The sequence below is a fragment of the Narcine bancroftii genome, chromosome 4 (genome assembly GCF_036971445.1).
Source record: "Narcine bancroftii isolate sNarBan1 chromosome 4, sNarBan1.hap1, whole genome shotgun sequence".
In the NCBI taxonomy this organism is placed as follows: Eukaryota; Metazoa; Chordata; class Chondrichthyes; order Torpediniformes; family Narcinidae; genus Narcine; species Narcine bancroftii.
This window is the reverse complement of record NC_091472.1, coordinates 103,195,707-103,221,634: the sequence shown is the minus strand read 5'-3', so window position 1 is coordinate 103,221,634 and position 25,928 is coordinate 103,195,707. Positions and strand designations below refer to the sequence as shown.

General features: G+C 46.2%; 1 protein-coding gene across 4 annotated transcripts in view; it reads right to left on the bottom strand.

The window, feature by feature from the left end:
• mthfd1l (methylenetetrahydrofolate dehydrogenase (NADP+ dependent) 1 like) overlaps positions 1 to 25,928 on the bottom strand; it is a 198,225-nt gene that overhangs the window by 158,007 nt on the left and 14,290 nt on the right. For 3 of the 4 annotated variants that reach the window (XR_011355972.1, XM_069932267.1, XM_069932269.1), the window contains exons 2-7: positions 17,499 to 17,583; positions 15,860 to 15,904; positions 10,570 to 10,623; positions 8,335 to 8,450; positions 6,556 to 6,656; positions 4,018 to 4,154 (exon numbers count right to left, since the gene is read on the bottom strand). Coding sequence is in view for 3 of the 4 variants with exons in the window: in XM_069932267.1 (XP_069788368.1) it covers positions 4,018 to 4,154; positions 6,556 to 6,656; positions 8,335 to 8,450; positions 10,570 to 10,623; positions 15,860 to 15,904; positions 17,499 to 17,583 (538 nt within the window). In the remaining variant the exon portion in view is untranslated. Of the gene's footprint in view, positions 1 to 4,017; positions 4,155 to 6,555; positions 6,657 to 8,334; positions 8,451 to 10,569; positions 10,624 to 15,859; positions 15,905 to 17,498; positions 17,584 to 17,737; positions 17,776 to 25,928 lie in introns of those variants that run through there. The other variant, XM_069932270.1, reaches the window with a different exon arrangement.

Genomic DNA, 25,928 nt, shown 5'->3' with positions numbered 1-25,928 from the left:
ATTTGAATGGCAATAGATTAAGAGATGGGGAAGTGCAGAGAGACCTAGGGGTACTTGTACACCAGTCTCTGAAGGCTAGCATGCAGGTACAGCAGGCAGTTAAAAAGGCAAATGGTATGTTGGCCTTCATATCAAGAGGGTTTGAGTATAGGAACAAGGATACCTTACTGTAGCTGTACAGGGCCTTGGTGAGACCCCACCTGGAGTATTGTGTGCAGTTTTGGTCACTTGATCTAAGGAAGGATGTTCTTGCAATGGAGGGAGTGCAGAGGTGATTCACCAGGCTGATACCTGGAATGGCAGGAATGACTTACGAGGAAAGATTGTGCAAATTGGGATTGTACTCGCTGGAGTTTAGAAGATTGAGAGGGGATCTCATAGAGACATAAAATTCTGGCAGGACTGGACAGAATGAATGCAGATGGGATGTTTCCAATGATGGGAAAATCCAGAACCCGGGGCCATGGTTTGAGGATAATAGGCAAACCATTTAGGACCGAGATGAGGAGGAATTTCTTTACCCAGAGGGTGGTGAATCTGTGGAATTCATTGCCACAGAGGGCAGTAGAGGCAGGTTCATTAAATATATTTAAGAGGGAATTAGATATATTTCTTCAGTATTAGGGGATTAAAGGTTACGAAGAGAAGGCGGGGACGGGGTACTGAACTTTAAGATCAGCCATGATCTCGATGAATGGCGGAGCAGGCTCGAAGGGTCGAATGACCTACTCCTGCTCCTATCTTCTATGTTTCTATGTTTCTATTACGTTATTCTTTCAAAATAAAGGAACCAATGGAAACTGTCCTATTTCAATGCTGAATATGGACTACAAGATGCTTGTAAAGGCCCTGGCAGATAGATTGACGAAGCATTTGCCAAAGCTAACAAATGTACACCAAGCGGGCTTTGTGCAAAAGAGACAGGTTGCGGATAATATAAGCAGACTGCCGAGCATCATACATCAGGCACAGTTAAGGGATAACCCAAGTGTAGCTGTGGCCCTGGATGCTGAGAAGGCATTTGGTAGGCAAGAGTGGGACTTCCTGTTTAAGGTACTGGAGAAAATGTGACTCGGGCCAACTTTTATAAATTGTACCACATGCCCAAGGCTAAAGTTGTGATCAATGGGCAAATATCTCCAGCCTTACCACTATCGAAATCCAGTAGAAAGGGGTGTCCATTTCTCCAGTTCTACTCATTTTGACTATAAAACCATTGGCTGAAGCCATACGATGGGATCAGGATTTCAGAGTAGGCTGGGAAAAACACAAAATCAATCTATTTGCTGATGATGTGCTGATATATCTGACAGACCCGGCAAGCTCACTAACCAAGCTTCAGTCTACTCTAGAGGATGATGGGAAAGTCTCTGGGTATATGATTAATTGGGTCAAGAGTGAAATTTTGCCACTTACAGAAGGGGACTACAGTCAATTTAAAGGAAACAGTCAAATGAAATGGCCACAAAAGGGAATCAAGTACCCAGGAGTCTAGGGTGGATAATAATCTGCAAAATTTATATAAACTAAATTATACCCCCTTGCTCAAAAAAAATTGAGGAGAACCCAAACAGATGGATTATCCTTCCCATCACTTTGGTGGGCAGGGTCAATTGTATCAAGTTGAATGTGTTGCCAAGGCTTCAGTACCTCTTCCAGACTTTGCCCATGGCATTGTCCCAGAGACAGTTTCAGAATATTAATGCATAGGTAAGGAATGGGGGGCGCAGGGTCTCCATGCAGAAATTAACCTGAGATTACTGTCTGGACGGACTGAGATTACCAGACTTTCTCTGGAGCGTCAGAGGCTGAGAGAAGACCTGAATGAGGTTCATAAAACCATAAGAGGCATTGGTAGGACATTCAGAATCTTCCCCCTCCCCCCCACAAGGCAAAACCATCACACACTGGAGGACATATGTTTAAGGTTGGGGGAGAATGTTTAAGGGATACATGCAGGGTAAATACTTTTACATAGAGAGTGATGGATGCCTGGAACAGGCTGCCAAGAGTAGTGGTGGAAGTATAGAATAGAAGCATTTAAGAATCTTCCTGACAGACAAATGAAGAGGACGGAGGGATCAGGAGAAAGAAGTCTTAGTTTGATTTGGACATCATGTTTGGCACAAATACATTAGCCTAAGGGCCTGTCCCTGTGCTAGAATGTTCTATGTTTAGATAATTTTTTTAATACCAATTTACTTTCCACAAATTTAAATGATGATTGTAGCCTATCAATGGAGGAAATAAGCACGCTTTCAGAATGGGCACAGATTTGGCACACAAATTTAAGAATGCAGTAAATTGCATTTTGCTAAAAAGGCAACACATTAATTGAAAAACAAATTGGAATTAACTGAGCATGAAAATGCACAAATAATGGTAACAGCACTGAGAAGAGCACAGGGAACAGGCCCAAATAAAGCAAAACTCCACAAACCTGGCAAACATTGATGGACCAGAAGATTGCAGATTATTCAATATTATTCCAGACACACTTTTATTTTGCTTTAATTTAAATATATATTATACAGTCGAAGGAAAATAGGTTGTTTTAATGCCCAGGCCAATTTAAAGCAAGCACGGAAACAAAATGTGGTAAGGCAGATATTAAATCATTTCTGATTTAAAAAATAAAAAAATTTAAAAAAAAAAATTTGGATGCTGGATTATCAAGAGCTTTTCTGTAGCTTGCTTTGCAGGGAGCTAGTCAAAGACTGTAGACTCTTGCTGTTCAAATTTGTAGGTGGGATTCAAATGTCATCTCCAAATTTGATGACGACACCACGGTCGTCGGCAGAATCACAGTTGGCAATGAGAAAGTGCACATGAGGGAGATGGATCAGTTGGTTGAGTGATGCCACAACAATAGCCTTGCACTCAATGTTAGCAAAACCAAGGAGCTGACTGTGGACTTCAAGAGGAAATCAGGAGACACTGGAAATAATGTAAAAAGAATATTCAAGGATCATCCAAAATTATATCAGGCACATCCAGGAAGGACAAACACGCAGTCTCCTTCCATTATGAAATAGGTCGTATATGCTGGGTATTCATAATGGAAAAAGCAGGTAGGGAGAATGACAAAATAACAGGTCATGATTGTCCAAAAGCCAGAGGTCATCAAAAAAAGGGAATTCAGAAGAGATCTCAGTGGTAAAACAAAAGCCCTTTTTTCACTGGCATTCCAGTTAATTGGCTGTGCAGTGTACCTGGTTAAAGAAGCCGTTTTTGCTGTTCCCACTGGGCCGCTTTTAACCGGGACATTACCTGCTTTCACATTAACCACAAGTCGTACCTCAAGGAATAGGAGAGTGTATCTTCAACAATAGTCCAAGGATGCAATTTGTCCTTTTTTCACTGGGTTAAATCGGCACGCCAGCATCAGCTGATGCTGGGGATGAGAGTAGAGGTTGAAGCCGTCAATCCCCGGTGTGGTTTTGCATGATTTGATGCCGCTGTGCCTATTGATTTGCTGGACCCTTAGCCAGTAAATTGGCCATTAATCCCTGGGACAAAGAGCCAGTGAAAAAAAAGGACTAACATAGAGTTCCTTCTTACAAGGAGTGGATGACACAACCGATTTCAATATACTGAAGAGGCTTGGATAACTCCAGCAAGAATAGAACAAGAGAGGAATGCTGCAAGAAGATACAAGTGTGGCATAAGCCATGGAAACAACATCCTCCTTTGGTGCTACAGAACCCAACTCATTATTACCACTTGGAAAAACATTGCATTTCTAAGGTTCTTTTTATTGTCAGGTAATATTTCCAAAAAATATATAATATACATGATGGACTTCAATTTTTGTGTGCCGTGAGTAAAAATAAATTTAAATGTTCCCAAAATGACACGTTGTGTGTAAAAGTCTGCAGGCAAAAAATCTAGATGTTCCCAAAATAACACATTGGGTGCAAGTCTGGAGGTAAATAGGATTTACAGAATGGTTAGCTTGTTCGTTGTTGCGGTTTAATCCAACATTCAATATTGTGCCTGTTTGGATAAGACTCTTACCAGTTCTGCAATGTTGGTGTTCTGCCACTGGCAGCTCACAGCTACCATACCTTCCATCTGCACCAGCTTCTGCATGGTTGCTTCCAGTGAACCACCCTCTCCAATAATAAAAACCTTCCTTCCAAAGGTCAGCAGATCTGTGGACAGGCAGGACATAAACAAAATCTATTCTGTGACTCTGGTAGACTCAGGCATGTGGATTCAGCAAGCACATCAAGGTCATGAGTGGAAACTAAGAGGTCGCATTAAATAAAGGGGACAACAATCCAAGAGCCAAGTGACCAGAGTATTGTAAAGGGCACCAGGTGGCAAACACAAAATGTGGGCACTTGGTTTGGCTCAAAGACATCTCCACATATTTCTCTTCAAACCTAGTTTGAAAGGTTACTCAGCACGTTGTCTGAAAATATGCCAAAAATAGTACTAATTTGTTTGGCAAACAGATGGGGAGGAAGCAAGACACAATTAAATGCAAGGCGGGGGGGGGGGGGGGGGGTGGAAAGCAGGGCTTCATGTTCCAATTGTCCCTGTAATGCCAGCCGACCACGAGTCCCGGGGGCCTGCGCTGAGATGGCACTGGAGCCCCTTCACCTTGGGGATGAAGCCTGCGAGCTGAAAAACACGTTGGGAGTGTTACAACGTCACCAACAGCTGAGCCAGGAGTGACTTAAAAAGTGGTCTAAAAAGAGATTAAAACAGTTCTTTGGTTGTTACAACGCGAGTCGGTGTTTTCCTTTGCTGCTCTGCCTTAAAAGGCACCGCAAGACCATAAAATCTTCTTGGTTCTATATAACGAGTGATGGAGGATAATGCTTATTTAATGTACAAATTAAAGGATATCCATCAAATCACACAGAGAGAGCAGCTGCCAACTTGGATACCATTTTTCTTCAAAAGCTCATCGCCAGATGGCGCCACACCTCTGGGTGGGTCGTTACGAAGTTAGGGGTTGGATGGAGGAGGCTTTAAATCTACAGCCTGCTTGTTAATTTCAGTTTCAGCCAAATCACAACATACATGAATGCAAAAAGGAAGGAGAAATTAGTGACCATGGGGATCGTGACTTAACCTAAATCAGGAAACCATCTCCACCAGGATCAGAGAGACCAACTCTGCACATCAATTGGATCCAAGAAACCATCTAACTGCAAGTACACAAACTTGTACAAACCCATCTCATTATGCTATCTCTATATAAAAACATATAGTTTCAACCTCAGCTGTTTCGTCAGGTCCTCTTCTGGATTGTACAATTCAGGAATTATATCAACATTTTGGAAAATAAGCAGGAGATTTACCAGGGGCAAAATACTTTAGTTACTTGGAGAGGCAGACATTATTTTCCCTAAAGAGTGAGGGAAAATTGAATAGGAGAGTTCACAACCTTGAAAGTTTTCCCAGAGTAGTTGGGGAGCAACAATTTTGATTGATGAGGATTGTGCAGATTGAAGAATGCTGGCAGAAGATGCAAAGAGAGTGGAAGAATTTTTAGACAGAAAGAAGAAAAAAAAAATCACTGGAAGTAGTTTCAACATAATCTGCAATCCCTCCTCAAATCTATGCCTCCCCAGCTCTGGCCTCCAGCGACCAAGATGGTTATCACTGCAGCTGTGGCTTCAGCTGTTTGGGATGTTACATGATGAAATTCCACTGTAATCCCTTTCTTTGTGTTCCTTATGGCACACATACCTGGATATCCCCTGCAGTGACTCAGCATTAAATGTCATTCAATAATACTATGAAGTCCCCTTAGGACATTTTACTGTTAACAATGCTAAATTAGTGCAATTTGTTGTGTTAATGAAAATAAAAGCTTTAAGATTTAGAGAACGGAGGATACAAATCTTTCTATGGGTACAAATGGCTGAATAGAATTAACAGGAGACCCCTGACATTGGAATCTAGAACAACAAACAATCTGCTGGAGGAACTCAGCAGATCAAGCAACATCTGTGTGTGGGGGTGTGGGTGACATCAGAACCCTTCATCAAGGCAGTGAGGAGAGAGAGCTGGTATAACGAGGATAGGATGAGGAGGGTAGGACCAGAGCAAGGTGAAGGACAACAGACAGAATCATTGACTTGCAGATGCTGGATGTGTGGTATCTGCAAGTCAACTGCTTCCGTCCATTATCCTTCCTCTCCCTAGAGGCCCAGACCATCAGTCCCCCACTCATTCTTGTTCTACCCCTCCTGTCCTGACCCACTGAATTGAAGAAGAGTTCTTTTTCCTCAGCTTGATGCTAATTGGCCGAGGACTGGGTTCCACCAGCAGATGGTCTGTTGCTCGCAAATCAACAGCCTATTTTAATCAGAGGAAAGAGCAAACATGATGAAGTGCAAATCCACAGCTAAGATGGAAAGTCGAAAGAAAGCCTCATGTCAGTTTCCCCACCATTACAACTCAGTCACCCATCAAGATTCGAAATGTTAAACCAGGGCTAAACTGGAGCAGAGACAAAAGAAAATTCCTTGCAATTGTTTTGTGAATGAGTGTGATGGGCAGATCATAACACAGTGGGAATCTCCCAGAGCTCACCTGCTTGTTCCAGCAGTTCCATCACTGCGCTTGCAGTTGGGGGCACAAAGCACTCATTCAAATCCCCACGGATCAATCGCCCCAAATTAACATCTGTGATCCTGTAAAAAGGAAAAGATGGAAACAAACTTGGTAATTAAAAAATATCAACCAGAACCATTTGTGAAGTTCACTGGAGCAGTTGAAAAGACTAATAAGCTTATACTACCCATGCCAATATTCTGAGGTCATGTCCAGAAACTTAACGTCATCAGCTGCACAATTACCATGGATTGCAATGTGGCAAGCTCTTCATTTCCTGTCTTCCCAAATTCTCCCATCTACACCCAAATCAAACAGTCAGAAGGTAAAATGCCTTTCATGTGCCCAAATGGATGCAACTCAATAATACATGAATCTCAACACCACCAAGGACGAGGCAACTCTATTGATCATCACCCAATCTAGTCGCTTGAAGTTCTGAGTGCCAAGGCAATGGCACAGAACCAGGTATATCACACCCACTCCCCATCCAGCACTGAAGATATCAACACAAGGTGTTCCAACATCACAAACAACCCCCGTACTCTCTTTGCAGCTACCATCAGGAAAAAGGTACCGATATCCTGCTTTTCCTTGGTTCTAGAACCTTCCCTCCTCTCCTCAAACAGCTACCAGGCTGAAATTGCTACCAGGCTGATATTACCCCCACCTTTTTAAGTCCTCCAAAGAAACCTCTGCAGTTCCAACTCAGCATACTTATGTTGGACTACTATTGATTTGCAACTGTGAATGTTGCTTTTTTTTTCCCTTTTCATTTTGTATTATTTATCTTTTCTCTTATTTGTTCTCCATTTTATGTAACTAGGAATCTGCAGCAAGCAATTCTTTCATTGCATCTGTACATTGTACTTATGACAGTAAAGTTAATCCACTTCTTTCCTGACAGACGTTTATAAAATTACGAGAGGCATGGATACAGTGCGCAGTCAGAATCTGCCCCCCTCCCACCCCGGGGTAAAAATATCACACATCAGAGGACATTTTTTTTTTAAAAAGGTGTGAGGGTGTGGGGGGAGGGGCAGGGTGGAGGAGGAGAAGAGCTTAAATCTTTTCTTCACAAGCCCACTGGTAAGTGCTCGGAAAAGGCTGCCAGGAGTAATGGTGTAGCAGATTCTAGTGTTTTAGAGGCTTCTAGATAGACAAGGAATAGGGGAATGCACACTTGGTGCCAGCAGCAGATTATTGGTTTAAATTGGACACCGTGTTCAGTGCAGCCAAGTGGGCTGAAGGGCCCTGTCCTGTGCTGAACTGTTCTAGGTTCACACATGATACAAGACAACAAATCCAGGTGCACTCTAACCATGCCACATTCACAACACTACAGCAGTAGGTCATGGCAGCAACACTGTCGTCTGGACAATTCTAAAAAAGGTGATAAAGCCCTTCTATCTTCAGCATCTCTAATGTACCCCAGGCTCCGCTGCTTCTGGCCCCTTCACCCACATACTGGTCTCAATCTGCAATATATCAACACCTCCAGTATGTCTTCCAAACACCAAGTTGTCATCTTCATTGCCTCAGTGTTATCTGGGGTATCTTCAGGCCAGGAAATCTCGTGCCTTCTCTCATTGCTGGATCTTGCTCAACAATCCAGTTTAACATTCACACAAGGCTGAAAACTTGAATCACCAGACACTCCCCACCACTCTTGGCTCAGGAGCTTCTCTTCCCAGTAGAGATTACTCCTAGCAGACAATAGCATGGAGCCTTGCCAACTGGAGCAAAATGAATATTTACCCATCAGTGTCCTTCTCAGGGTTCACTATGTTCATGACCACATTTGGAAGGTTGTGGGATAGAACCAAGCCAAGAATTTCCGGATCTTCATTTAACTTGATGATCTCGTGTACAAACTGAAAAGCAAAAAAAACCATTCTAAATACTTGCTGAAAAATTGACTTGAGCAACATTAAACCCCTACAGGTGCCTCTCTCAGAAGGAGGTCAGAAAATGTCAGGGAGTCACACAAGGTATTACTTGGGCAGATGACCAAAAACCAAAGGTCAAATTTAAAAAGCATTTTCAAGAGGAGGAAAAGTGAGGTGGAGTTTCTGAGATTTATTTTCACAATTCCATAGCTGACAATATGGGAGTTTAAAATTGGCACAACTCGCTATTAGTTTTCCATTCACATTACATATAGATGGGAACTAATAGCGAATGGGAAATTCACTTATGCAGCATCTACCAATCCCCATTGGTGCCAGATACCAGTAATTTTATTGTACACGAGAACTATAGCTAGAAGGTAATAAACCGCCCCCTCCCCCACATCCCCAGGGTGTCCCACTTTACCAAATGATTAATGATCATAATTTAGTAATAGTTCAAATTTATTGTCGGAGTACATGCATGACATAACATAAAACCCGAGATTCTTTCTCGTGGGCACAGCAGAAATTCTACTCATCAGTAACTGTAAACTGTATTCAAGAAGAAAAAAAACATTTTCAAAAAATAGAAATGTAAACAAATTGATTGTGCAATACAGAAAAAATATTCAGTAATGTACAATGTGCAAAATAAGTCCTTAAAAGAACCTCTAATTGAGTTTGTTGTTGAGGAGTCTGATGGTGGAGGGATAGCAACTGTTTCTGAACCTGGTGGTACAAGTCTTGTGGTGTGTATACCTCTTTCCTGACAGCAGCTGCGATAACAGAGCACATTCTGGGGTGGTGCAGACCTTTGATAAACTCTTTCATTTCAGAGTTGTCATGACCACAGAGTTCATAACACTCAGAAACAGTGGGGCTCTTTTCTCTAGAAAAGAGAAGGTGACCCACAGGTGATTGAAAATTAAAGGGATCATTAAGATGTATCTAGTGAGGGCCCCAAAGTTAGGAGAAACTGTAGAAAATAGAACTCACTCCTGGAAATTACAGTTACCCAGTTATTAAGGAAAGAGATAGATGAATTTAATAATGGAGGAAATGGGCAAGGATGCGGGAAGGTCACCTCGGGGGGGGGGGGGTCACCTCGGGGGGGGGGGGGTCACCTCGGGGGGGGGGGGGGTCACCTCGGGGGGGGGGGGTCACCTCGGGGGGGGGGGGGTCACCTCGGGGGGGGGGGGTCACCTCGGGGGGGGGGGGGGTCACCTCGGGGGGGGGGGGTCACCTCGGGGGGGGTCACCTCGGGGGGGGGTCACCTCGGGGGGGGGGTCACCTCGGGGGGGGTCACCTCGGGGGGGTCACCTCGGGGGGGTCACCTCGGGGGGGTCACCTCGGGGGGGTCACCTCGGGGGGGTCACCTCGGGGGGGTCACCTCGGGGGGGTCACCTCGGGGGGGTCACCTCGGGGGGGTCACCTCGGGGGGGTCACCTCGGGGGGGTCACCTCGGGGGGGTCACCTCGGGGGGGTCACCTCGGGGGGGTCACCTCGGGGGGGTCACCTCGGGGGGGTCACCTCGGGGGGGTCACCTCGGGGGGGTCACCTCGGGGGGGTCACCTCGGGGGGGTCACCTCGGGGGGGTCACCTCGGGAGGGTCACCTCGGGAGGGTCACCTCGGGAGGGTCACCTCGGGAGGGTCACCTCGGGAGGGTCACCTCGGGAGGGTCACCTCGGGAGGGTCACCTCGGGTATGACACAGCTGCACAAAATAAATGGGCTGTTTTTGTCCCTCACATTCTGCATAATCAGTGGCGGGCCTGAATAAAATTCACCCTTTAATTCCAGGTGAATGTTTCAGCCACACTCTTATGTCTCAAACAACTTTGCATTTGTTTGGCTTCATACCATAATATAAAAAGCATGCTGGTTTCAAGTACAGAATACAAAATTAAGGATGGTCAGAAAAACTTACCTCCCCAGTACACAAAAGTGCTGGAGAAACATTCCTGACAAAGGGCTCAGATCTGAAACGTCGACTGCCATTTACTTCCTCTGGACGCTGCGTGACCTGCTGTGTTTCTCCAGCACTTTTGTGTATTGCGCTAGACCTCAGCATAGGCAGATTTTCTTGTTCACCAAAACATACCTCCTCTTTTACTGTTCCTTCTGGCAAATGGACATGAACAACAGATAACCCAACCTGCAAAAGACAGATCTTTAGAAATTAAACCAATGATCAGATTGACAACCAGCAATGTCAATTTGCACTTTCAATGTAGTCTGTGTAAAAGGATTTTTTTTACCCCCAAAAATGAACACTATACAAATGATGAAGATTTTAATTTTGAGCCACATATCAATTTTTTATGCATGAAGACATCTGAATATTACTGATATTTTTGTGTAATTATTGATTTTTAAAATGCTCTTAAGGATTTAGAATGCAGTAATTTTCTTGTTTTTTTTTTAAATAAAATCCCCATTTAGCTACAGCAAAATAGTATTTCAGTGCATATGTACATTGTACAATGTTTATGACAATAAACCCATCATCACAACCAGAACCTTCCATACAAAGCTTGAATGAAATTGGGGTCAACAATCCCTCCAAATGTCCCAGAGATTTTTCATGATGACACTTGAAAGAGCAGTTCTTTGTGGTGTCCAAGCCAACATACAACAGTCAACCGCACCACAAAGGTCAAAGAACTCACACCAGTCCGTAGAGTACTGGAAACTGGCTCATGGGACTAGTTATTAGAACCAGGATTAAAGAGGGGACTGAGGGCAAGAAGGATTCCCAAAGGGCCTCGGCCGCTGAACGTTTCCAGATTGTATCGGAAGTTTGAACCTGGAGCTCAGGTTGTCATTGGTTTGAACAGAAGCCGTGGGAGCACTGGAGGTGAATCCACAGGCACTCAGTGTCTCGGAAGGTACTCTCTTATTGTTGGGGGTGCCAGGCAACACTAATGGTGACTCTTTGCCTTACGACAGGCAAAATTTGATGAATTTCATAAACATTTCAATTTTTTGTATTATTACATGGCAATGAAAGGAATCTTGAAAGAATAGATGACCAGATCTGAATGCAATACTCCAAGACTCAGCACTTGATTTCTCACAGTGTGCAAGACAAACACACTGCTCATTGAAAGTTTTTTTTACAACCTCCCACCAAATGCAGACAGAATTCAGATTCAGCGCAATACTCGTGCTTTATTTTGCTCATGTGCCTCATTCATCTTCCCACAAATTCAGATATTCCTCTCCTTACACCATTTCCAAAGCACCTTTGAGCTCACTGCCACTTCCAATCAGCTCATGCCATCTAGTGGCTGGGCAAAAGACAAATCCAGGACTCGGCTTTACCTTCTCGTTAGGGTCACGTCTGCTCAGGAATTTGAACTTGCAAATACCCAGAATTTGAACTTGCAAATACCCAGAATTTGAACTTGCAAATACCCAACATTCTGGTCTGTCTTGTTGAATGAAATCAACATTTTTGCTCTTATTTTATTGTTGGAACCTGTGCCTTCAGTGGCCGAGGCCCAAATTTCTGGGAGTCCACATGTCAAAAGACCTCTCCTGGAGCCAGCACAGAGGGATCAATGAAGAAGGAACACCAACACCTCTATTTCTCAAAGGTCTGAGGAGATTTAGCGCATCATTGAATATTTCGGTCCTTTTTCGACAGGTGCTCTGCAGAAAGTGCACTGGCTGGATGCACCATAGTCTGGTTTAGTAATGCGAGTGCCCAGGAACGTAGAAGGTAGTAAACGTAGCCAGGTCCATCAGACTCTGACCTCCTATCCATTGTACACATCTATGCAAGGTGGGACGATAGGCAGGCAGCCATCATTAAGATCCCCCATCACCCTGGTCACAACCCCTTTTCACTGCTACTTTTGGGCCGAAGGTACAGAAGCCTGAAGACCAGCTCCTCTAGGTTCAAGAACGGTTTCTTTCCAACATCCATTAGGCTCTTGAACCTCTTTTTTTTCACTCATCATAGGCCCCTCTGCACCAGAAAAGGAGCATCTGCACTATTGTGTAACACCACGACTTTCTTGCACTAATAATAAATGTGAATATTTACCATCTATCCTTTATATTAAAGATCTCCTTTTAACGTAATGCTGTCTGTTTTTTTCCCCAAACAAAGTACCTGTTTGGCTGCTGCAATGAAAAACTTTGGTGCAATTTGGAAAGTATGTGTGGTTAGTATGGATCATATCAACAAATAAGAAGGAAAATATACCTTTATCTATATAAAGGGATTTTCAATTTTGTTCCATTTATTTTTTTATTCAATATTTTATTGGGCTCATTATCAGAAATAAATTAACTGCTAATTAATATGTAATAGAATTAGATGTCTTAAGATATGTGAGATGTATCTGATACAACCTGTTGTATGCTATTACAAGATGACTTTGTATGTACATAGATATTAAGCTCAATAAAAATATTTTCAAAAGGGAAGTGTATGACAATAATCTCATTATCAAACCTACTTCCTTCTTTAGGTCAGTTTCAACTCTATTTTTATGATCAAATGTCATTTCCATCAATAATTTCCTGCATTGGCATCAAGCTTTGAATCTCAATTTTGCCACTTTGGAAGATCCATGCTACGTTGTATTAATTGTATGAAGTCTTGTATACAGGCTTGAGGGACCACACAGCCTGCTCCTGTTCCCACTTTGAATGTCTCATTATTGACAATAAATTGGAACTTGTACATCAGAGTTCATACATGACTTCACATACAACCCAGAGATTATTTGTCCTGCGGGCCAGGCAGGATTTCTACTTATTGGTAGGTGCAAAAACTGTACTCAAGAAAAGGTATGTATATAAAAGAGAGAGTGGTGTAAACAAAGAAAGAACAAACTGTGCAATACAGAAATATTTAATAAATAATGCTCAAAGTTAGAGTCCTTATTAAATTGGTCTCTGATTGAGTCTATTGTTTAAGAGCCCGATGGTGCGAGTCTTGTGGAACTCGTGTCTCTTTCCTGATGGTGGCTGCAAAACAGAGTACGTTCTGCATGGTGCAAATCCTTGATGTTTGTTGCTGCTCTCCACTGACAGTGTTCCTTGAAGATTTTCTCGATGGTGGGGAGAGTTTTGCCTGTAATGTTCTGAGGTGTGTCCACTACCTTTTGTGGGCTTTCCGCTCAAACTAGGCTGTGCTGCAGCTGGTCAGTACACATTCCACTGCACATCTGTAGAGGTTTGCCAAGGTTTCCGATGACATACCATAAACTCCTGAAAAGAAGAGGCACTGACGAGCTTCCTGCATGATAACATTCACGCATTGGTCCAGGAAAGCTCACCCTCTCCCCCAACGATCACTGGATGCCAATGAACCTCAAAGTTACCATATACTGCCATCATACCCTGGACGAACCTCATGAAAAATATAATGCTGCCCTTGTTCTGTTCTTTTCACTTAGCTCATACACGCGAGAATATACTTGAACAAATGACTGAAATCCAAGGAAAGAGATATTTGGACTGCTGACTTCTGTAGATTCTGTCTCCCCAGAACAAAGATAGACTCCAAACCCAGGGCACATCAATTCTGCAGTGGGGCAACACTTATCCAGATACTGGAGTAACTGGTCACCATCTCTCATGCAGTCCTTTGCCAAGAAAAGCAGCATGCTGGCATAGAAAGAACTGACCCAGTTCTGCCTGGTCCCGTGAACTGAGAGTTAAGTAAGTCCAAAAACACTGCACCACATACCAGGGTTTCACATGTCAAATAGAAAGAACTCTTGGCGCATTCCAAAATAAACATCAAATCCAATCAAAATACTCCACGAAAGTTTGGGGACAAGTTCTCCAGCAGAACATCTGCTTTGGTGAAAGAGCAGAAAGACTTCAGCCTGAAGTAGGTGAAAATCTCAGCATCACTATGGGACAATCGTCCCAAGCATGGAAAGCTGTGTGATATCTCCAGCTTGTATGAAGTGATGCAGTCCTTCAACTCACCTGGACACTGGGGACAATTACCAGTGGCCAATTAATCTACCAATCCTGCACATTGTCAGGATGTGGGTAGAAACTGGGGCACCCAGAGGAATCCGATGTGGTCACAGGGAAAAAGTCCAGCAGGACAGCACCAGAAGTCAAGATCAAGCTATGATCACTGGAGCTGGCTGACAGCAGCATTATCAGTTGTGCCCCTGGGAACAAGTCACCTTTGTTTTCCCCAACAAGTTTCAATACTTCAGGGAATTGAATCAACAAAATCCTGAAGACAGGGGTTTGGCACCTGCCCCAGAAAAGATTTCTCAAAGACCAATTTCAGTCATGAAGAATGATCAATTTAAAATTCATTTAAAAGAGAGTGTCATATTTTAAGATGGTTATGGGACAAAGATATTTTACTCAAGACTATTTATCCCATCTCACATTTTCAGCACATTCTCGCCTATTTATTTTCTGCAGGAAGCAAGTTTCTACTTGACCTGTGGAAGCAACTTCCTGAGTCTAACCAAGTAGACCAAACACCCTTATTTATTAATTTTCACACACGGGATGCATTTTCATCCACTTTACTCCAAAAAATTCACAATTTAAAATGGACATTCTCATCCCTCAAATTAAAATAAAACCCTCCACTTTCCAATATTTTATGGTTGGAACCTCCCAGTTCCTGTACCATCTTCGATCTTCCCATGTTACCCAAGATTTTTCAATTTGTATAGTACAAATATCCTCACCCAACTTAACCATCTCACAGTTTAAATTCCTTGAAATAAACCCAGTAATTTATGAATATTTTGCCTTGTTAATGAGTTAAACAGATGGGGAAAGACAAGTTTAGACATAATAAATGAATGTGATTCAATGGGAAGTTGGGGAGAAATTTTCAAACAGAATCCTACCTCATGAAAGAACAAGGGGGAACAATTTTTTTTTCCCCAATGCACAGATGTGCACATTTGACATGTACAACTTGAAAGAGAGGTGGATGCAAATGTGGATACTTAAAACAAACTGAAAAGCAGTAGGAATTAGGACTAGAAAAATCAAAATGGCAGATGCTGAAAATCTAATAAAAACTTAAAATAATAGAAAACCTCTAAGTCAGGCAGCATCTGTGGAAACCAGAAATGAATCAATGTTTCAGGTCTGAGACTCTTTAAAATAGCTTGAAAAGGGGGAATCCAAAGCTTACATCCAGTGGGAGAGAAATGGGTAGAAGGAAGGGGATATCTATGATAGAGCAAGACCAAAATAAAACTCCACTTTTAAAAGTCCACCACAACCAAGATTGATTGAATGATCTCCTGCACTGAGCAAGGATGTTACATTGTTTAGACAATGTGCTCATTTAGGGATAAATGGAAATTAAAGTTAAAAATCCTTTATCATCTAAACATGTGGGGTTCATGCACCATTACCTATGCAAGAAAACTCACCTCTTCTGCCATCTTCTTTACTTCTGACATTTCACCATCACCAGTCTATGAGGAAAGAAACAACCACCCTTTTAGTAACTGGGAAACTGGGAGTTCCAACAGAATATTCTTACATTTTGTATCACCCATCAGAAAACATGCACAGTAAAACCAGAGTAATTTGATTTCATGATTATAGGCCAGTGAAGCAACAGGAAGGAGATCAATCTGATTCATAAAAACGCAATCCAATTTTCACTAACACAGCAAAACCACAGTTGAAATCATTGGTTCCCTCAATCAACATAAAATAAAAACAAGTCTGTTATCAACACACTGTTGATGGTGTGGTCGAGAGAAACACTTTCATATGGTTGTATACATAGAGTCAGATGATAATGAACTTGAAGTCTTTCTACCATTGGATCCACGTCCTCACTGTTCCATATCCAGCCTTGGTGCCATCTGGTGGTTTTCCAACTGCACCTTGCATTCCTAGTCATTCATATATCGGCTGTTTCAGTACCATTCATCAAAATCAGCTCTTACTTCTCAAAATTCTGTCCCGCCACCAACATGAAGCCACCACAAGACACTTCTTCCCCTCTCCACCTTCCGCAGGGACCACTCCCTTGTCAACTCATTCCCTTCCCACTAGTCGCCCCCTTGGGTCCTATGCCTGTGACTACAGGAAATAGTACACGAGTGCCCACATCTCATCCCTCACCATCAATCAGAGCTCCAAACAGTCCTTCCAGGTGAAGCAGCTTCATTTGTGAACCTACTCCATCTGGTGCTCCTGTTGAGGCCTCCTCGACATCGGTGAGACCGGATGCAGATTGGAAGATCGTTTCGTTGACCACTTTCGCTTCTTCTACAAGAGCACTCACCTCCCAGAGGCCAACCATTTCAATTCTCCACCTCACTCCCATGCCAATGTCTGTCCTCCCACCACTTTCCAAAGGCATCCTCCTGCTTTTTGCTCATAATTTGATAAAGGGCTCAGGCCCGAAAAGTTGGTATCTTTGCTCCATAAAGAACGCTGCTTGACCTGTCGAATTTCTCCAACACTTTTGTGATTTGAACAGATTCGGGCAAATTGGATTTGAAATCTTCAAAGAACAAGCTCATCTAATCTCAGGTGGCTTCAGGCATTTGCTACTTTCCACAGGTTATCGCCAGATATTCTATTATGTGAGTCCTGTCGTTGTTTACTCGCAACTAGTAATCTCACTTAGGGAATTTGAATATCATTTGAAAATAAAGTCTGGGTAAGGAAAACGGTTATTAATCCAACAATCCAACTGGTGCACTAAGATCCTTCGGCAATGGACAACTGACACCCTTGTCCACGATTCCAGTTTCAACGCCTGCACTGTTGACTGTTAGTCCTACTAGCAAGTTGGTCAATCAATGAAAACCAAGGATGGGAAATGGAAGCAGAACTTTCATGTAAACACTATTCAGATGCTGAATATTAGCAGACTCCCCAGCAATGGTAATAAGCAAAACTGCCTCATAGCTAGAATGTAATCATCTGCAGTACTCTCTCAGATAAGAGTTCACATCAAAGGAAACTCAGAACTCATTTGCAGATTCCTCATCAGAAAGACAAAACAAAGAACATCTGTGTCTTGTATACAGATATCTTAAAACCTACCTGCACAATGGCCAGTCTTGGATGAAAACTAGGTTCCAATTTCTTCAGAGCTAACAATTGTGCTTTACAATTCAGTATTATTTGCCTAGAACAAGGGAGGAACACAAAATTAATATTCAGTCAATTTCAACAATATTTTTAAACATCTTCACAGTAAATCACCAACAATAAACACTGAAAAAGTCTTTTACAGCAATTATTACTTTCAATCAAATCAATTTTGAAGGCACTATACTAACATTTCCCTCCCCTGAAACAGCTCACAGCTTCTTGTTCTTCCTTTTACTGCACTGACCATTAACTAAAAATTCTCCACTATTGAAACATTGTAGCGAGCGCTGCAGCCAAGAGCAGATAAATGACACACACTCAATGTGACTGTAGTCAAGACTACTTTTATTGCCCTCCTTGCTCTTGCTTATATAGGCCCAGCTTCCTGCCACTGGGCCCGGTTTTCCCACCATCGTCGGCAGAAGTGACAACACTGGCGTGCCGACAGCTATTTGGTCGGTATTCTTGCCAGTGTTCGCTGTTTCCCGCCACGCGAGCTATCGGCCGGGAAGAAAGGCCATTAGCCCACCCAGGCATTGTGAGATCGCCATGTTTGCCCGCCATTTTATGTATTGGATTGCCTCCCAGGTAGCAGGCTACTACATGAACACCACCATCCCCCTCCACCCCAAGAACCAGCGATCCAGACGCTGTCCTTTCATTTTGGCAGCCTGCCACTGCGTCCCAGGGATTGAGTGGTGACCGGTTAGCTAGTGACCAGGTGTGCTGGTTTGAGGCAGTCGATAATGAATGTCTCCTCCCTACCGCCAATGTCCAGCATGCATGTGGATCCCTTGTCTGGTCACTCCGTAAGGCCCCCTCGTATGGTCACTGCCGAGGCATCCTGTGCTCCCTGTCGCACAAAGACATATTTGCATGTCTTTAAAAGTTTGGGGGATTGAATGTTTTGGATTGGCTATGTGGCAAAGGCTGTGTCGGGGCTAGAGTGCCAAGTCGTTCCCTCAATTTTTTCCAACGTCGCCACTGGCAGTTCTTTTGGGACCTGGCAGTGGCCAAGAACTCCCCCCGGGAAGACTAAGGGCACGCCATATACCATTTGCAACGCTGAGATGTTGAAGTCCTCTTTTGGTGCCGTGCAAATCCCCAGGAGGTCCCACGATAGTACGTCCGCCCAATGCGGTCCCTTGAACCGCCACCTTCAGGTGTCTGTGGAACTGCTCCCCCATGTTGGCCTGGGGGTGATATGCTGTGGTGTGCGGTGCTGTGGTGGAGTTGGGTTCCCAGAAGGTTATCCAGTGCTGTCCAGAGCCCCGAAGTGAATTGCGCATCCCTGTCTGAAGTCATGTGTTCTGTGCCATCCAGGTGTTGATCAAGGCTTTGGTGCGGGCCTCAGTTGTTGTGTCTGCCAGTGGGACTGCTTCTGGCCATCTCATTAAGTAATCGACCATTATCAAAAGGTATCTTGCTCCCCCAGGAGACCAGCAGCAGTTCTACAATGTCTACGTGGTTGTGGCTGAACCTTCATTGTGCTGGCTCAAAGGTTGGGGGGGGGGGGGGGTGCCTTGACGTGTGTCGGTCCCTTCGACACCTGGCAGAGCGTACAGGTCATGGCTCATTGACTGACCTGTTTTCAGAGGCCATGCCAAACAAACCTAGCAGGTACCATCTTGATAGTGGTCCTAATAGCCAGGTGTGCCAGGTTATGCACCACGTCGAAAACCTGAGGTCTCCAGGTTGCTGGTATGACGGGACGGGGTTTGCTGGTGGATACGTAACAAAGGAGCGTCTGGGTACCTGGGTCGATGGTGACATCCTCTATCTTGAGCCCTAAAACCGCCGTCCTGCATGCAGGAATCTCAGAGTCTGCCTGTTGTGCCTTGGCCAGGGACATGTAATTTAGACCAGGGACAGGGTCTGAATGGATTGGATCGCTAGCTGTAACAATGTATCGGCCTCCATGTTGGCTTTCCCAGCATTATGTTGAATGTCTGTGGTGAACTCAGACATGTAGGGCAGATGCCTCTGCTGCCTGGCCGACCATGGGTCCGACACTTTATTGAATGTGAAGGTTAATAGCTTGTGGTCTGTGAAAACCTTAAATTGCCTCCCCTCCAAAAGGTAACTAAAGTGTCAGACCGCAAGGAACAGTGCCAAGAGTTTGCGGTCAAAGGCATTGTTTTTAAGTTCAGACCAGAGGAGTCTGCAAAAGAAAGCCAGGTGCTGTCACTGCCCCTCGATCAACTGCTTGCATACACCCCTGACTGCTGAGTTGGAAGCATCTACTGGGAGGGTGGTCGGGCATCTGGCCTGGGGTGTGCCAGAAGCATGGCATTGGCCAGTGCTTCTTTTCCCTTCTGGAATGCCTCCGAAGCTTCCCTGTTCCAGGTGACCTCTTTTTCCTTCCCTGTCATTAGGGTGAACAGGAGACGCATGATGCGGGCTGCCGCCGGTATGAAGTGGTGGTAGAAATTGATCATACCAGCAAATTACTGGAGGCCCTTCACCAAGTGGAGTTTGGTGAAGTGCCTGACTGACTCTACCTTCAGCCAGGGGTGTCGCTCCATGTTGGTTAATTCTGTCATCCAGGAAGTCTATTGTTTCTAACCTGAACTGACATTTGGCTGGATTGATTGTTAGGCTAAAGTCACTCAGGTGAGCACACAATTGTCTTAGATGGGCCGTGTGTTCCTTGAAATTGTGGCTGGCTATCAGGATGTCATCTAGATAAATGAACGCGAGGTCCCGGCCCACCACGTCCATCAGCCTCTGGGAGGTCAGAGCTCCATTTTTGTGCCAAAATGCATTCTTAGGAACTCAAACAGCCCAAAGGGGATGATGATGATAGCTGTTTTAGGGATGCCCTCAGGGTGGACTGGGATCTGATGATAGCCTCAGACGAGGTCAACCTTCGAGAATATCTGCGCCCCCTGTAGGCTCGCGGTGAAATCCTGTATATGTGGCACAGGACACCTGTCCGATGTGGTGGCCTCATTGAGGCAGTGGTAGTTACTACATGGCCTCCACCCTCCTGCTGCCTTTGGTATCATGAGCAAGGGGGAAGTCCAAGGACAGTTGGAACCCCGCACAATTCCAAGCTCTTCCATCATTTTAAACTCCTCCTTCGTGACCAACTACACGGGCAGAAAAACAAACTTTTCTTTCACATTTTGTATCACATTCCAATGAAAGCTAAAGTTCAAATTTATTGTCAGAGTACATACATGACATCACATACAACCCCCAGATTCTTTCTCCTGTGGGCCAAGCAGAATTCCTACTGTCAACTGTATGCAATATGTAAATAAAGAGAGATATCAAAAAAGCAAGAATTGTAAACAGACGTGCAAATACAGAAAAAAAATTCTGTAATAAATAATGTGTAAAACAAGAACCCTTAAATGAGTATCTAATGGAGTCTGATGAAGGAGGAGGTCACAACTATCCCTGAGCCAGTGGTATGAGTTCTATGCTACCTACACCACTTTCCTGCTGGCAGCAATGAGAACAGTGCATGTCCTGGGTGGTGGGGATCCTTGATAATTGCTACTGATGTTATCGATGGTGAGAAGAGTTTTGCCTATGATATACTGGGCCATGTCCACTACCTTTTACAGGGCTTTTCTCTCAGAGGTATAGATTCCCCCATACCAGGCCATATTGTGGCTGGTCAGTAGACTTTCCCCTACATATTCATCTGAAGATGTTTACCAAGGTTTTCGATGTCATACCAAACCTACGCAAACTCCTGAGAAAGTAGAGACACTGACATGTCTTCACGTTCCTTTAAAACAGAGGAGACATTTCTTCAGCCAGAGGGTGGTAATCGTTGGGATTTGTTGCACAGATGGCTGTGGAGGCCAAGTCATTGGAGTATATTTAAAGCAGAGGTTGATAAGTTCTTGATTAGTAAATGTGTCAAAGGTTATGGGAAGAAGGCAGGAGAAAGGGGTAGAAAGGAAAAATACATCAGCCATGATTTGAATGATGGAACAGACTCAATGGGCTGAATTCTCTGAAGTCTGGATCTTATGGGGTGGAAGGGTCTCATTTTCCCATTTACTGCAAATAGGTGGGTGCACAAGTCCCAGATCACATCAGGACCATCCATCATCACACATCAGGACCATCCATCATCACACATCAGGACCATCCATCATCACACATCAGGACCATCCATCATCACACATCAGGACCATCCATCATCACACATCAGGACCATCCATCATCACACATCAGGACCATCCATCATCACACATCAGGACCATCCATCATCACACATCAGGACCATCCATCATCACACATCAGGACCATCCATCATCACACATCAGGACCATCCATCATCACACATCAGGACCATCCATCATCACACATCAGGACCATCCATCATCACACATCAGGACCATCCATCATCACACATCAGGACCATCCATCATCACACATCAGGACCATCCATCATCACACATCAGGACCATCCATCATCACACATCAGGACCATCCATCATCACACATCAGGACCATCCATCATCACACATCAGGACCATCCATCATCACACATCAGGACCATCCATCATCACACATCAGGACCATCCATCATCACACATCAGGACCATCCATCATCACACATCAGGACCATCCATCATCACACATCAGGACCATCCATCATCACACATCAGGACCATCCATCATCACACATCAGGACCATCCATCATCACACATCAGGACCATCCATCATCACACATCAGGACCATCCATCATCACACATCAGGACCATCCATCATCACACATCAGGACCATCCATCATCACACATCAGGACCATCCATCATCACAACAGAGTCAGAGCAATAATTACTCTCAATGCCCGCTGCCTGTGTGGAATTTTCCCTATGATCACACAGGTTTCCCCATATGCTTCATTTTCCCTTCACATCCCAACAGGATGAACATTAGTAGCTCAATTAGCTCCTGTAAATTGGCCCTCATGCTAGAGATTTAGTGGCCACTGGAATATGGAGAGAGTTGAAGGGAGTGTGGGGACAGTAAAGTGAGAATGTTGTGCTTGATGGTCAGCACAGATTCTGTAGGCCAAAGGGCCCATTTCAGTGTGGTCAAGTTTTAAAGACCACACCAAAAGAAAAACTGGATGTCAGTAAGGAGAGAGAATTTGGACCGTTGAAATTTGATCCAGACCCACTGGAGACAGCCCTGGTGAAGGACTGTTCTCCGGAGCCATCCCCGTGGAATATTGCAAAGATGGCACCAGTGAAAAAAGTAAAACTGTACCGCACATGCACACTGCAAAAGAAAAAAGTTTGAAACAAAAATTCTCCACAACCTTTAAAGGGCCACTCCAGTGTGTCAGTTACCGAGCAAAAGGGAGACATTTTCAACATGGAAGAGGACACCAACAACTCTCCAAGTGAAAAAGAAGAGACAAGTACAGAAGAAGAGTTTAAAGGCAAGGGAAAGACAATAAAAAATGAGACCAAAATTGATAAACTTTCAGATGCTTTGGAAAGTAACTTTAAATTTTTAAGTATAGAACTAAAGCAGGTCAGAATTGATAAATAATGTTTCACAAAGGGTTGATAAATTGGAAGAGAAAATTCAAATTGACCATGAAGAAGTACAACATATTGCAGAAAGGTCAAATGTTAATGAAGATTCAACTCCTGCCTTGCTTTCTATGAATGAAAATTTGCTTGAGAAAGTTGATATTTTGGAAAATGACACCAGAAGGAATAATCTTAAAATTTTCGGAATGTCTGAAAGTAAAGCTCAAGACAATTCAGTTTTTCAAAGAATGGATACCGAAATAGACGGACAAAATAATTTTGAAGATCTTGATTGAGAGAGCCCATAGAGCTCTTAGACCAAAACTGGGTCCAAATCAGAGACCTCGTTCCATTTTGAAGAGATTTTTAAATTATTAAGATAGAGAGAAGATATTTGGCTTAGCGATGAAAAGAGCGACAAAATGTGGACCTTTGAATTATAAAGGAAACAAGATTTTATTTTATCCTGATTTGAGTCAAGCTCGTTTGAAAAGAGTTTAACCCGGTCAAGAAGGCTTTATACGATAAAGGTTATAGACTTGTTCTTCGCTATCCTGCACCTTGAAAATATTCCTGCCAGATCAACAGAATGTGTTTTTCACCAATTCTGCTCAGGCCGAAGAATATGTTAAAGACTCATCCAAGTTTCAAACTTACGTACAAGAGGACTGGCTGAAATGAATTTTGATGTATAAAAAGAGGGGGTACTCTCCATTTTTTCTTCATTTTTGATGGAGATTTTGTATGGGGAAGTATTGTTGTTTTAATGGAAAGTTCCCGTTCCACCTCACCACCCCCCCCAACCCCAGTCAGGGGTCAGAGGATGTGTTTGTTCATTTCTGGCCACTACATGTGTTTAGAAGGGAGGGCGACCGCGCCCCACAGAAGGGAGGGCGACCGCGCCCCACAGAAGGGAGGGCGACCGCGCCCCACAGAAGGGAGGGCGACCGCGCCCCACAGAAGGGAGGGCGACCGCGCCCCACAGAAGGGAGGGCGACCGCGCCCCACAGAAGGGAGGGCGACCGCGCCCCACAGAAGGGAGGGCGACCGCGCCCCACAGAAGGGAGGGCGACCGCGCCCCACAGAAGGGAGGGCGACCGCGCCCCACAGAAGGGAGGGCGACCGCGCCCCACAGAAGGGAGGGCGACCGCGCCCCACAGAAGGGAGGGCGACCGCGCCCCACAGAAGGGAGGGCGACCGCGCCCCACAGAAGGGAGGGCGACCGCGCCCCACAGAAGGGAGGGCGACCGCGCCCCACAGAAGGGAGGGCGACCGCGCCCCACAGAAGGGAGGGCGACCGCGCCCCACAGAAGGGAGGGCGACCGCGCCCCACAGAAGGGAGGGCGACCGCGCCCCACAGAAGGGAGGGCGACCGCGCCCCACAGAAGGGAGGGCGACCGCGCCCCACAGAAGGGAGGGCGACCGCGCCCCACAGAAGGGAGGGCGACCGCGCCCCACAGAAGGGAGGGCGACCGCGCCCCACAGAAGGGAGGGCGACCGCGCCCCACAGAAGGGAGGGCGACCGCGCCCCACAGAAGGGAGGGCGACCGCGCCCCACAGAAGGGAGGGCGACCGCGCCCCACAGAAGGGAGGGCGACCGCGCCCCACAGAAGGGAGGGCGACCGCGCCCCACAGAAGGGAGGGCGACCGCGCCCCACAGAAGGGAGGGCGACCGCGCCCCACAGAAGGGAGGGCGACCGCGCCCCACAGAAGGGAGGGCGACCGCGCCCCACAGAAGGGAGGGCGACCGCGCCCCACAGAAGGGAGGGCGACCGCGCCCCACAGAAGGGAGGGCGACCGCGCCCCACAGAAGGGAGGGCGACCGCGCCCCACAGAAGGGAGGGCGACCGCGCCCCACAGAAGGGAGGGCGACCGCGCCCCACAGAAGGGAGGGCGACCGCGCCCCACAGAAGGGAGGGCGACCGCGCCCCACAGAAGGGAGGGCGACCGCGCCCCACAGAAGGGAGGGCGACCGCGCCCCACAGAAGGGAGGGCGACCGCGCCCCACAGAAGGGAGGGCGACCGCGCCCCACAGAAGGGAGGGCGACCGCGCCCCACAGAAGGGAGGGCGACCGCGCCCCACAGAAGGGAGGGCGACCGCGCCCCACAGAAGGGAGGGCGACCGCGCCCCACAGAAGGGAGGGCGACCGCGCCCCACAGAAGGGAGGGCGACCGCGCCCCACAGAAGGGAGGGCGACCGCGCCCCACAGAAGGGAGGGCGACCGCGCCCCACAGAAGGGAGGGCGACCGCGCCCCACAGAAGGGAGGGCGACCGCGCCCCACAGAAGGGAGGGCGACCGCGCCCCACAGAAGGGAGGGCGACCGCGCCCCACAGAAGGGAGGGCGACCGCGCCCCACAGAAGGGAGGGCGACCGCGCCCCACAGAAGGGAGGGCGACCGCGCCCCACAGAAGGGAGGGCGACCGCGCCCCACAGAAGGGAGGGCGACCGCGCCCCACAGAAGGGAGGGCGACCGCGCCCCACAGAAGGGAGGGCGACCGCGCCCCACAGAAGGGAGGGCGACCGCGCCCCACAGAAGGGAGGGCGACCGCGCCCCACAGAAGGGAGGGCGACCGCGCCCCACAGAAGGGAGGGCGACCGCGCCCCACAGAAGGGAGGGCGACCGCGCCCCACAGAAGGGAGGGCGACCGCGCCCCACAGAAGGGAGGGCGACCGCGCCCCACAGAAGGGAGGGCGACCGCGCCCCACAGAAGGGAGGGCGACCGCGCCCCACAGAAGGGAGGGCGACCGCGCCCCACAGAAGGGAGGGCGACCGCGCCCCACAGAAGGGAGGGCGACCGCGCCCCACAGAAGGGAGGGCGACCGCGCCCCACAGAAGGGAGGGCGACCGCGCCCCACAGAAGGG